Source organism: Eretmochelys imbricata, chromosome 4 (assembly GCF_965152235.1).
Source record: "Eretmochelys imbricata isolate rEreImb1 chromosome 4, rEreImb1.hap1, whole genome shotgun sequence".
NCBI lineage: Eukaryota > Metazoa > Chordata > Testudines > Cheloniidae > Eretmochelys > Eretmochelys imbricata.
The window spans coordinates 143,612,684-143,625,774 of NC_135575.1; the positions used below are offsets into that span (position 1 = coordinate 143,612,684).

The 13,091-nt window shown below is 52.2% G+C and overlaps 1 protein-coding gene across 5 annotated transcripts in view; it reads right to left on the reverse strand.

The window, feature by feature from the left end:
• The window catches only part of ADISSP (adipose secreted signaling protein), a 142,545-nt gene that overhangs the window by 97,805 nt on the left and 31,649 nt on the right, over positions 1-13,091 (reverse strand). For 3 of the 5 annotated variants that reach the window (XM_077816076.1, XM_077816073.1, XM_077816074.1), the window contains exons 2-3: positions 10,521-10,617; positions 5,818-5,922 (exon numbers count right to left, since the gene is read on the reverse strand). In XM_077816076.1, coding sequence (XP_077672202.1) covers positions 5,818-5,922; positions 10,521-10,539 — 124 coding nt within the window. In that variant the 5' untranslated portion in view covers positions 10,540-10,617. The remainder of the gene's footprint in view (positions 1-5,817; positions 5,923-10,520; positions 10,618-13,091) is intronic. The other 2 variants (XM_077816077.1, XM_077816078.1) reach the window with 1 other exon arrangement.

Sequence of the window (13,091 nt, forward strand, 5' to 3'; positions counted from 1 at the left end):
ATGAACCCAGATACTCTGGTGATGAGGACGATATAAGAGCCTTCGTGGAACAGTTGCTCTCTAAAGATAGCTCAATCGTGACTCTTAACAAACAGGAAAGCAGCAGCGAATGAATGTGGAAACATGAGCCCACACTTCCTGCCTTCCCCTCCCCCTTCCATTACTGGGGCTGAGCTTCTGTTTTCGAACACAAACCTCTGCCCCTTCGCTAGCTGGGGCCCTGCTCTGTATTAGTGGCTTCCCACCCACCACCTCTCCTCCAGCCACAAATCCGTGCAGTACCAGACACTATTTCGAGGAGACACTATGAAAGCAAAGGGCCTTCCAGGCCACCGGCAAAGGAGAACAAATTGTGCGTGCCTCGCCTTTTTTGCTTCTTTCTGATGGGTTAGATGCGCTACTACATGACCTCTCAAGGTCCCTCCAAGCCTGACCCTTCGAAGATTCTGTCCCCACTCCCTTCTCGCTTTGCCCATGTGTGTCTTTCCACATGACAAGGGCATTTCTCCATTCACCTTCTGCCCAGCAGAGCCCGACTCAGCAGCAGCTCTGACCTGAATACAGGGCCCCAGACACCATCAGCGCAGAGTCCAAACGTGTCTAGCGTCTGCAAAGCCTTTTACAACGGACTGTCGCTCCGACGCATGGCCTTGCTAAATAGACACATAGCCGGGCGCAGTCTCAAACAACCCACACGATGACAGAGAGTGATAACTCTGAACTGCACAGTCTTGGAGTTTGTTCTTTTAAGAGGCAGCAATGAAAATGACTCAACCTCCCCAGGGTCTCAAACACAACAACAGCCGCCAAGATACTGTAAAATCAAAGTGGTTTAAAACTCTGTGGGTCAGACCTTCAGCTACCTCAGCTGAGGACACGTGTGTTTAAAGAGCTTCATATAAATACAGTATTTTGTCACTTCTTAGTTTCTGTTGAGTGAGGACCATAAGCACCAATTTCTAATTTACCCATCCGCCCCCACTCCACTCCTTTCCCCAAGGTCCCGCCTCTGCTCTGCCCCCTCCCCGTGGCCTTCACCAACACACCACATGCTGCTCTCCATCCTTCCCCGAGCCACCAAAGAGCTGTTTGGCAGCAGCCACCAATCAGTTTTTTGGCTGTGTGGGTGCTGAGCACCCCACTATTTTTTTTCTGTGGGTGCCCCAGCCCCGGAACACCCACGGAGTCGGCGCCTGCAGTGAGGACCTTCATGCACTGTGCCCAAAATACACTTAAACTCAGTTTAGAGGGGATGTGGTAAGAGGATTACAAGTTAGGAAGTGGCAAAAGACCAAGCCCCAGATCCTTAAAGGTATTTAGGTGCCTAACATACTGGGAGATGGGTGCCTAAATACCTTTGAGGATTTGGGCCCCAGTGTTCTTCCCACTGCAGCAGCCCCTTGGGCCCTAAGTCAGAGCTTAGGACCCAGGCAGGCCACCTGTGTGGTATTAAACAGGACAGTCCTGCTTTTCTAGGGTTTGCCCCCATCCAGGACGGACACAAAACCGGACGTGGCTTTGTCCAGCATCAGACTGGGAAGCCCTTTCGAAAAGCACGAAAGGTCATTTCCACCTGCTCAGCCACTCCCCCGTGTCACCCAATCACAGCAGGCAATAGCCTTGATTAACAGTGTGACGTTATCGACAAACTGTAACTGTATAGATCATTGTTGCAACCACCGTTATACATTTGCAGCAAATATTGTACAAAGGTTGTCGTGTGAGGTGTCTATGAAGAGGTTATGATTTGCTGATTATAATTATGCTAGCTGTATGTGTGTATCATTTTTGTATTTGAAGTTATGAATATGGGCTATGTACTTGTATCTCAAACGTATTTGATTCCAAGTAGCCTCAGTGAAGCATTTGGTCAGCTTCTTGAGAAAGGACTATTCTCAGTAAGTGCCCAATAAAGAAACACTTAACTGACAATGAACTTTGGGAGATGCCAATCCACATCTGAGCTTTCCTGGGAACGTTCAAACTAACACGTAAACAATGGCGTCGGCCTACAAATGGAGTCATGCGTGGACATGTGACTTGCCCATGTGACTGACTCCAGACTCCATCCTGCTGCTGTGATTTTCCACAGTAAGAACAAAGGGGTGTCCTTCCAAGAGCAGAGAATATAAAAGGCCCTGAAAACCGCTCCATTTTGTCTTCAATCCTGCTTCTTACTTCTGGAGGAACCTTGCTACAAACTGAAGCTCTGAACAAAGGACTGAATGACCCATCCCAGCTGTGGATGTAATCTGTAGGGTTTATTAAAAAAATAAGGTTATTGAGAAATTAGGGTTCTAGCCATTTGGACTCACAAGGTGGCTGGCAAATTAGCTTGGATCCTGAGGGACATACAGCGGGGGGCTTAAGGAAGCCTGGGGTTTGCTGGAGCTAGACCCAAGTTTTCACTGCATGCAGCAGATGCTCCCAGGTTCCATTCTCAAGGATCTTGGAGCATCCTGCCTTTGGTTTGACGCCAAGCTTCCCAAATCAGTTTTTCCGCAGAGAAAGGGTGGATATGTATCAGACAGACAGCCCTCACTCCTAACGCTGCTCCATCTGCCACGCCACCTTACTAGAGAACTAGGACAGCACATGGGGCTGCCTTCAACTGTCTACCTGCACCAGCATACTTGCAATTCCGCAGTGTCACCCGGAAGCTCCCAGACAGCTGGGCTGCACCAGCTGCCATAACACTTGATCCAGGCATCTCAACTACCAGAAAGAGCCACTTGGCTCGTCTTCCAGCACCTCAAGCCTTTGAGGAGATGGCAGGGTATTTGAACCACCTCCATATCCCATCAGTTCCACAGTCACTCACCTGTCCTGAGGTTTCACCAGCTAATGAGCAAATTCACTACTGGGACTGGAAGTCCTTCACATTCCTTCTCGCACCCGCCTGTGGATCACACACCTGTGACACTGAGAGGCCCATGGGTGAAAGAGGTTTGACGACAGATGAAAGAGCCCTGGCTCACAGGGCTTGCCAAGGGCCCAACCCACAGATTTTGCTATGGAAAAATCCTATTGCCCAGACTCCCGGAGCAAGAAGTGCCGTGCTCAGAGTAGCAAAATAATGCCCATGGCCACAGATACCGCATGTGCCTAAAGCAACTCTATTATGGCTAATCGTTTATTATGGTCGTGCCTGAAGGCCAGCCAGGAATGGACAGTCGCTGGAGTCCTCAGGTTCTCCAAAGACCATGGACAGGCTTCTGTGTTGCCACAGCAAAAGGCAAGGCTCGAAGCAAGGGAAGGCAGGATTGCAAGCGTTGCCTCCTGGAATTAAGGGCACTCAGTGTGGACCACCTGCTGCAGCTCCTCTGCACGCTGGGACTCCCTGCCTTCAATGGAAAGTCTGTGTCCAGGCCTGGGCACTTAGCAAATACTGGTCCCTAGACTGCTTCTGGTTTTGCAGACCCAATTTGCAGAAACAGCCGCCCAGTCTGCGGCGCAGCTGCCTGGTGTGAAGGTGTAAAGTGGCATCAACAGTGCGCAGGCAAAGGCTGTCCACACACACATACACTCTGTATAAAGTCATAAGTTATTCCCTTGCCTGGAGTTTGTAAAGCCAAACCCCTGCCTAACCCTCCTCCTTCCCAGCCGGGGCTGCCCGAGGGCTCCTACCTTCAGGCTAGCCAGCCCAGCCCCTAGCATCCTCCCTGCCAGACCATTCCCACTTCCCTGGAAGGATTCGAACCAGCCACCCCTGCCTTGGTGCCGACCCCTGACAAGTGGGGTCTCATTCACAGCCTGACCCTGTGCGATGCTGCTTTGGATTTCAGAGGCAGACACCCACATACGTAACTTATCCAGCACCATCCTTTCATCACATTGGCCACTCAGTCCTCTTCCTCCTGCTTGCTGTACCATCTTTCCCCGTTTCAACGCTGGGGGCGGATCGCGACCATTAGCAGGATAACAACAAGGAGTCCGGTGGCACCTTAAAGACTAACAGATTTATTTGCGTATAAGCTTTTGTGGGTAAAAACCCCACTTCTTCAGATCCATGGAGTGAAAATTACGGAGGCAGACATAAATATACTGGCACATGAAGAGAAGGGAGTTACCTCACAAGTGGAGAGCCAGCATTGACCTCTCCAGCACATTATCAACAATCTACAACCTATCCTGGAAAACGATCCCTCACTCTCCCAGACCTTGGGAGACAGGCCAGTCCTCGCTTACAGACAGTCCCCCAACCTGAATCAAATACTCACCAGCAACCACACACCACACCACAGAAACACTAACCCAGGAACCAATCCCTGTAGCAAACTCGTTGCCTACTCTGTCCCCATATCTACTCTAGCGACACCATCAGAGCACCCAACCACATCAGCCACACCATCAGAGGCTCATTCACCTGCACGTCTTCTAATGTTATATATGTCATCATGTGCCAGCAATGCCCCTCTGCCACATACATTGGCCAAACCGGACAGTCCCTACGTAAAAGAATAAATGGGCACAAATTGGACATCAGGAACGGTAACATACAAAAGCCAGTAGGAGAACACTTCAATCTTCCTGGACATTCTATAACAGATTTGAAAGTAGCTATACTTGAACAAAAAAATTTCAGAAACAGACTTCAAAGAGAAACAGCAGAACTAAAATTCATTTGCAAATTTAACACCATTAATTTGGGCTTGAATAGGGACTGGGAGTGGCTGGCTCATTACAAAAGCAGCTTTGCCTCTCCTTGAATTGACACCTCCTCATCTATTATTGGGAGTGGACTACATCCACCCTGATCAAATTGGCCCTGTCAACACTGGTTCTCCACTTGTGAGGTATCTCCCTTCTCTTCATGTGCCAGTATATTTATGTCTGCATCTGTAATTTTCACTCCATGCATCTGAAGAAGTGGGGTTTTTACCCACGAAAGCTTATGCTCAAATAAATCTGTTAGTCTTTAAGGTGCCACCGGACTCCTTGTTGTTTTTGTGGACACAGACTAACACGGCTACCCCTTGATAATTAGCAGGATATGGTCTCAGAAGGATTCCATTTGCACCTGGACCCACATGGCACCTGGCTTTGTGGGGGCCTCCTCTCTCAGGCCATTGGGCCACGTACGAGATAAACCTTGTGGGAAGACAGCACATGGATTACGCCAAACAGCCGGCTCCCATTGGCTTGCAAGCATGTGAGACCAGCTGATTAGATACGTGTTTAACAGGCCATCGGAACATAGACCTCCCCAGATGAGCTCAGAATAGGCGTCCCTTCCAGCCAAGCATCTTTGTCTGGCATGGGAGCCAGATACTTTGGCTGAAGTCACAAAGGACCATGCGGCTGAACGGGTTCCTGGGGAGTTCTTCTCGGAATTCTTTCTGCCTGTTCACATCCTGCTTGCCAAGATGCGTGGCCCGGAGGGTGGGAGGCCCTGTGAAAGGGACTGAGCTGCAGGGCTCTGTCCTCCTTTGTGAACTGTGTTCCTGGAGAAGGGAACGCTTGGCCAGCTGGGCGTTTCTAACCCCTCCACACCCAGATTTGGCGGGAGGAGGAGGTGGTTCTGCTGGTGAGATTATTTGGCTGAGAGCTGCCCACCCCCACCCCAACGCTGTTACATTTGCAACTCACGTATTTTGTGACAGCTCTAAAATGCCAAAACGTGCAGCTGATTAAGAGCAGCCAGCAGCATTCCTCCACAGCCCTCTGTCCTCAAAGCCAACTGCTCCTCTGCCTGGCGCCCTGCCCTCCCAAGATGATCCTCTACACCACAAACTACGGAGCAGAGGGCCAGTGCTGCAGTGCCAGCTCCTCTGCTACCACGAGCCTCGGGGCACCCACGCAGGGCACGAAACGCACCTGGGCCACGGGAAACGCCTCCTCTGCCACCGGAGGAAAGAGACGCAGGGCACACCACACCGTGATGGCCAGTCACGCTCCTCGCCCCAGGAACAAGGCGATGCCCTGATGCACAAAGACAATGGGATGGATAGGGGGAGAGACACTGGTTAAAACCTCTCTCCATGAACGGAGCCCTAGTAGCCAAGCCTGGTGCAAGGTGCAGAGGGGGGGTCCCTGACGTTCCTGCTCCACACGGGACGGTGGCAGTGGTTACGCACAGCGGAAGATCTAGTACTCATGCCCTCCCCTAATGCCCTCCACAACCCAGCACTCATGGCACACAGACCCCCTCGAGGCAGAGAGAAACCTCCACTTCCACCAGGCCCGGGGCTCTGCGTAGGGTCGAGTGACAGGTTTGTTCCCCCGCCCCAGCACCGTACAGCAGCCGTCCCAAAGGCTCCCGGCTGGCAGAGACACCAGAGCAGATTGCTACATTCTTAAAGAAAACCTTTGAAGCACAAAGAGTCTTTTTCAACTACCAAAATGTGAGAATAATTAACGCAGCATTGTTCCTCCAAAATCGCTTGGCAAAACCCTGCTTCCATTTGCATTCAAAACATATGCTTCAAACGCACGAGTCTGCGCCCAGCATCAGGTGCCGCTCCCTCCACTGCAGGATTCATACAGCACTCGGGAATTAATGGAATTAGAACTCCAGCCCTCGAAAGGGACCCCCGCAGCCCACCCAGGGCTGAGGGTAACAGGTACCCATTGCCTCTGCTCCCTGGCTGTTTCGTGGGCACCAAACAAGGATGCTGAAGCCAAAGGATGGGGCAGAGGGGGGACCACCAGACACACTGCTCAACTGGCAGATGGAGAGAACAAAAGGGAAAGGGGGAGAAGTGGCAGGTCTGACTTCCTCATCCACTTACACCCGTAGTCGTAGGATCTGAGCCTCAGTCCTTAATGGATTTATCTTCACAACCTCCCTGTGAGGCAGGCCTATTATCCCCATTGTACAGATGGGAAACTGAGGGAGAAACACTCTGGGGCATGCCTAAGGTCATATAGGGAGTCTGTGATGCAGCAAGGACTTGAACCCAGGTCCTAGGTTAATTCCCTCTCCACTAGGCCATCCATCCCAGCATCTCTGCAGTCCTTCATCCCAAGACCCAGCCGCAGAGGGGCAGAGAGAGTGGGGCTGAGAGTGGGCAGTCTGTGGCAGTGCTGATCGGAAACACAAAGCCAACCCACAATCACTGGGCTCCAGAGGCTGCTTCTAGACACTTGGTTGTAGCGGACATCCCCAGATATGGCCATACCCTGGAGGCCGGGTATGGATGCCACACTCCCAAGGAGATGCGTCGGCTATGGAGGAATTGATGCGTCTGCTACATAGCCCCTCAACAGATTCAAGCCGCGGTGGGCTGGGATGGATCTATCCAGGGACTCTTACAGCCTCCCATCACCTCTCCTTTTTGTGGGTTCACCCCAGAAGTCACCCACACCACCTCATGCTACAAACTCAGCAGGTCTCAGCAGCTAAACAGGCAGGGTCAGGGCTAGTTGATCTTAGATGGGAGACTGCCTAGGAAAACCCACAGTGCAGCAGCAAATGGGTATCTGTTACGAGGCATTCCGAGACAGCATAACCAGTGCCCCAGCGCGGTGCTAGGGAATCTTGGGAGGGGGTTGGGGGAGTCTTCCAGAGGAAATATAGACCAGAGGCCCTGACCATTTGTGGTTCTTAAAAAAAACCGGCACTTTCACAACAGCAAGGTGTTTTTAGTCGGAGTAACTAGATTCACTGTACAGTTTCAACAACAGCTAGTCCTCTCTTTGTCCCACAGGCTGGCTGTGTGCTGTTCAACACCTCCTGAGTCCAGCACCAGAGGTGACTGCATTTCAGTGGTGGGAAGTGATCCCAGAAGGTAAAGTGCTTTGGGATCTTTCAGGATAAAAGGAGGAATTAAAATCAGAGATAATATTTACATTAGGTGGCAAACTCTTCTGTGCAGGGACCTTGCTCTCATTGTCCAGAAAGCACCAGGCATGCGGACAGTGCTACACTGTAACAAACCCAGCAGTCAGACCGCAAGGAAGGGTGCCCTGTTGCATAAGGCTCTGGACTGGGACTCAGGAAACCTGGTCCAGTTCCTGGTTCTGCCAGACTCCCTGGGTGACCTTGGGCAGGTCACTTCAGCTCCGGTCTCAGAGCAAGAGGAGGATGCAGATCTTCCCCATCGTCTGCGTTGCCGATAGAGATAGTCAGAGGGAGTTCACACTCTCGTACTGTGAGCATGCGCAGCGGAGCCTAGTGCAACAGGGCCCCCATCACAGCAGCGTCCTCGAGGCACGACGGCAACACAGACAGCACCTGGCTGCCAAGTTCCAGCTCCTCACAAAGCAATTAGGCTACGCTGAGCTGTGAGGAACTTGAAATAAAACCAGCTTGCGTAGCCACAAGAGCAACCCCGCCAGGTGCAAACGCCAGGGCACGCCTGACCTGCATGCAAAGGGACTGGGGCAGATACCTCGCAATGCAGGAACGTGAATCAGCAAGAAAGATGCTCACTCCAGATTAGAGAGATTATCTAACTGTGCATCTCTCTCACATCCCTTTGGGTGGGCTGGGGGGAAGGCATCTTACTCTAGGATCTGCCATGGAAGGGGAGAAGTTGGCCAACACCATGAGCGATTTTCACCTACCCTCTCCTCTGCAGGGTCACCGTAGTCAATCACCAGATGGCCCAACCTAGTGACCACTGCCCTGCACAGCTATGCCCAGACCCAGGGCAGAGGCTCCCCCGGCCTGGCTGAGCAAGTCTCAGGCTGAGCAGGGTTGAAATGCAGCGCAAGGGAACCTCAGATGGTTCCTTTCCCCTGGAAAGGGGGTGGCTGGGACAGGGTGTTGTGAGAGGGACAGCAAGCAGCAGAACAAACAGCGGGCTAGTAACTACCAACCCCATCATCTCCAGGGGGGGCAGGGAACCCCCAGAGCTCCCTGCAGCTCATTCGGACCCGAGGCTGCATTGGCACCTCTCCCCATCCACAAGCCCCCACTAGATGTTGGGGACGAGACCCACCCAGCCACGGCGAGTCAGGACACATGAACACAGGCTCAGCACTTCCCTAGTGACACAGCCCCTTCGATTCTACACGTCCCACTGAGAGGCGACAGTTGGCCAAGCAGAGCAGCAGGGTGGGATCCAGCTATGATCCCCTCGGCCTGCAGAATGCCATCTTGGCAGAGCACCAACAGAGGGGCTGCCATGGAGCAAAGGTAGGACCCTGCCCCCCACTGCTCCCTCCCCTTTAAACTCCCCTCTCCCAGCGGAGCAGGATGGCAGTGTTGGGACATCCATAGTTACCAGCGGTGCAAGGTGCAGGTTTGTCCTTCAGCCTAGGAAGCCTTTGGGGTCTCAACGTTCAGTGGCCACACCAGCCTAAGAGGGTCTCCTCTAACCCGCCCCCCCACAAAGCCTCAAGTGTCCTGGCGCTAACAGGGGCTGCTGCAGACTGAGCAGCCAGCCCAAGGAGGAGGGCAGGGTCTCAGGCATCCCAACCCCGTAGCCACAGCAAGGAGGGAGAGCCCTCAGCACTGGCCCCGGGATCCCCTGCTTGGCCACTGTTCAGCAGTTTACGGAGAGTGGAACCAGAGCCAGCTGCACTGGCAGATTTTCAGTGCAGGAGGGAAGAGCTCACATGTTCCTGGTTAAAATCCCTTTGGGGGGAAACAAGCAGCCCCCAGCAGCCAGTAGAGGCGTCCGATAGCATACAAGTTCACTCCCAGACCGAGAGGATAAGGAGAGGAGAGAAACGCGCTGGGCACTTTAAAACAAAAACAAGCAAGGAGACCCACAGACAGCTTCTTCTGTCTTTGTGAGCCCCAAGCCCTGGTGCCCCAGGGTACATAGCACCAACTTCCTTCCCAGGTCATCTCTCTGGCACGAACAAAATCAAACTGACTGAATTGCAAGGACCGGACTAAGCACTGAGCAGGGCACAGGAAAGCCATTTAACAGACAGCTGGGATCATGGACTGAAAATACACCAGCCTGCAGCCAAACCCCACCGGCAATGAGAAAAGGCAGCCTGTCTCTCCCCCATCACACACCCCTCACTTATTGACCCAGCCCCTCTCCCTGATTGAGGGAGGCATTGCCAGTACCCTGGCAAGCCCCTGGATTGCATCTGGCTAAGTACCGCAGCAAGACTCATTCCCACTGCAGACTCAAAGCGCAGGCAGTCGCTCAAGTTGCAGCAAAGACACAAAATGTCATCGGATTCCCCCTCCCTATCCTGGCTTCGCTTGCAAGAGCTCCCAATTGAAGCTACAGATGTCCAGGTGGGCGCACAAACAAAGTTACGGCGCGTCGATCAAGGCGACTCGTCTCACGACCACGGCTTGAAGAAATGGCTCTAGATCAGACTCGGTAGTTAATTGCGAAGGGTTGGGAGAAGCGCCAGCACCCGCCTCCCCAAAATATAGGATTAATACATGTCCAAGTTCTAAAATCTAAAGCGGAAGGGAAGTTCAACTTTCAAAATCAGAGACAAGATTTGATGTCTAGGGCTAACCAATTTTGAATTTCAAATTTACCACCCTGTCTTAGCCTGGTTTCTGCAAGTAGCATAGAAAAACAATTCAACTTGCAAGAGACCAGGAGCTAGGTCCCTGCTTACGCAGATCAGAGAGCCCCCGCAGCATGGTAACTTACCCTTATTAGCTGCAGCCATCTATCCCACAAGTGTGTTAAAACTTCAAACGAATGGGCAGAAGGCCATCCTCCACAAAGCGACCTCTTCGAACACGAGCTGGGGAAGGGAAGGGGATAGAATTAGACGGTCCACAGGTTAGCAGAGGGAAGAATCAACCTATCACCCAATCACTGGCTGCAGGAAGGTCTTGCATTGAAGCACTGCATCCGATCAGCGCCCGAAAAGGCTTCTTCTGGGTCCTAGCGTCTGACAGGGGTACAAGTACTCCTTTTCTTTTTGCAGATACAGACTAACACGGCTGCTACTCTGAAACCTGACAAGGGTAAGACACACAGAAAACCAAGCTAGTGCTGCGGTGAGACAAGTGGAAGCAAGAGCAGAACATCCCCTGTAAAATCCAATCCTCCAGCTGGAACTTGGATCCTGGAACATACAGCTGAACACAGTCCTGCATCCATAGTCATGCAGAGGCTCTGTCTATTTGCAGTACTGCTGAGGCAGGACAACCCCAAGGGTTAAAGCAGGCTAAGCAATGCTCAGCGGGGAAGTGGATGGTGAGAGCAGCTTTCCTGCAGCGTATAAGAATTAAAAGATCCTCTTGCTTCTTGGAAACAAAGGAGCACTCAAATAAGTACCCTGGAACCTACTTCAGCCCTCAAGCTGTCGTCTTCAGCCACTTGGGCGACAAACTCTGGGCTTGGCTGGACACACAGCAAACAGGGCTCAGTCCCCAGCCCTGCCACAGACTCCCCAGGTGACCCCAAGGGAGTCACTTAACCTCTGGGCCTCGGATCCCCATAACACACTTCCTTTCTCCCGCCCTGTGTCTCGTCTACTGTGATTCTGGGGGCAGGAGCTGCCTCTTACGCTGCCTCCCTTTGGCACTCTGAACAACCCGACCCTGATCGTAGCTGAGCCCGCCAGGTGTTACCGCAATACAAACAATAAACATGCCAAGCAATATAAAGGTAGAAGCGTTTCATAAGGACACCAATCTCCTTCCAAAAGGAAGGGCAGCAGCCTGGTTTAGTGGAGCAGGCAACTGGGAGACAGAAGACCTTTTCCCAGCAACTAGCTTGCCATGTGACACTGAGCAAAAAGCATCTGTGCCTCAGTTTCCCCATCTGTATAATGGAGAGGGCCCGTACAACCTTGACTTTCAAAGCACTGAGTCATACAGCTAAAACGATGGTAAGTAAATATTCTTCTATTCTAAAAGCAGGAGAGTGTGATTATCCAGAGACAGGTTTCAAACAGCAAGGGTGTATCCCAAGAATTCGAGCACTGATATATCTCCCACAAATGGTGTAAAACACAGCCTTTACCTAACACTTGGGTTTTTAACCCCCCCAAAAAATATCCTTAATGTATTCCCCCCACCCAGCCGGAACCAGCTAGAGTTTCATTCACACTTTTTTTTTTTTTTTTTTTTTTTAAACTTTACAACATTTCTCCAGTCTCGACACAGAACAGTTTGTATCAGACACCAGAGCACACTTCTACTGAAAGTTTGCAGACACATCAGAGATAAAAACAGGGCTTTGCCACAGTTCTAGTCAAACCGCCCGTCTCCCCCATTCTCTCCTCATTGATGCTGCAGCACCCTCCATGCTCTCATTTGGGATGAAGCACCTGGCCCTGCCTGCATCACAAGACGTGGTTCAATGCCACCTCAAGGTGGAGTAGCTGTCCCGGTCCCCTCCGGCCTCAAAATGCAGAAGAGGCCCCATCACAGAAAAAAAGACACTGGAGTGCATCCATATGATCTGCCAGACGAAGGACAAGAGGAACCTAGGACTCCTAGTGGTGTCCAGAGCGCCAGATAGGAAGCTGAGGCGTTTACAGAGCTGCTGCCCAGCACAGTACTGAGGCCCTCAGATTCCTAGTCCTCAAGCCGTCAAATAGACAATCTCAGTGATGCAGTGGTACCTGGCCTCACGGCCTACATGGAAACCAGGAAATTCTCCCAGGCGGCCTCTGGACCTACACATGCAGCTGGACACATCCCGGATTCTATCTTCAGCCTAAGCCTGAATATTGGAGATGCCACCAACATACCACTCTCCTGGTCCGACCAACGCCTCACCCAGGCAGAGGTCAGAGGGGTAGCGAGCAACCCTAGATGACCCACCCGCAAAGACCGCTGACCCTCCCTAGGACTTTCAACTCGTCCAAAGAGAACAAGCCACCCAGATACCCGGCCAAGACCCCCGTGAGTTAGTGTAAGAGTACAATCTCCTGACTGACGTCCCCCACCACCAACACCGTGGCCCCAAGCCATCCGCTCCCCCCCGCCACCACACTGACCAAGACTATCGCCGTGGTCGACAGATGAGCTCCGGGAGACCATTAGACGCCAGTGATGTTAAAAACAAAACCAGCCGCCCGGATCCCTTCGCCAGCAGCACATCCACTGCTTCCAGGACAATGCCACTGCTGTAAAGAAGGCAAAACAAGCCTTTCACTCCACCACAATCTCCATGGCACCAGCCAGCTGCACAGCGAACTGCCTGATCAGCCCTGACAGCAGACGCAAGGGCCAAGGGCTGTCGGCATACATCACTGATAAG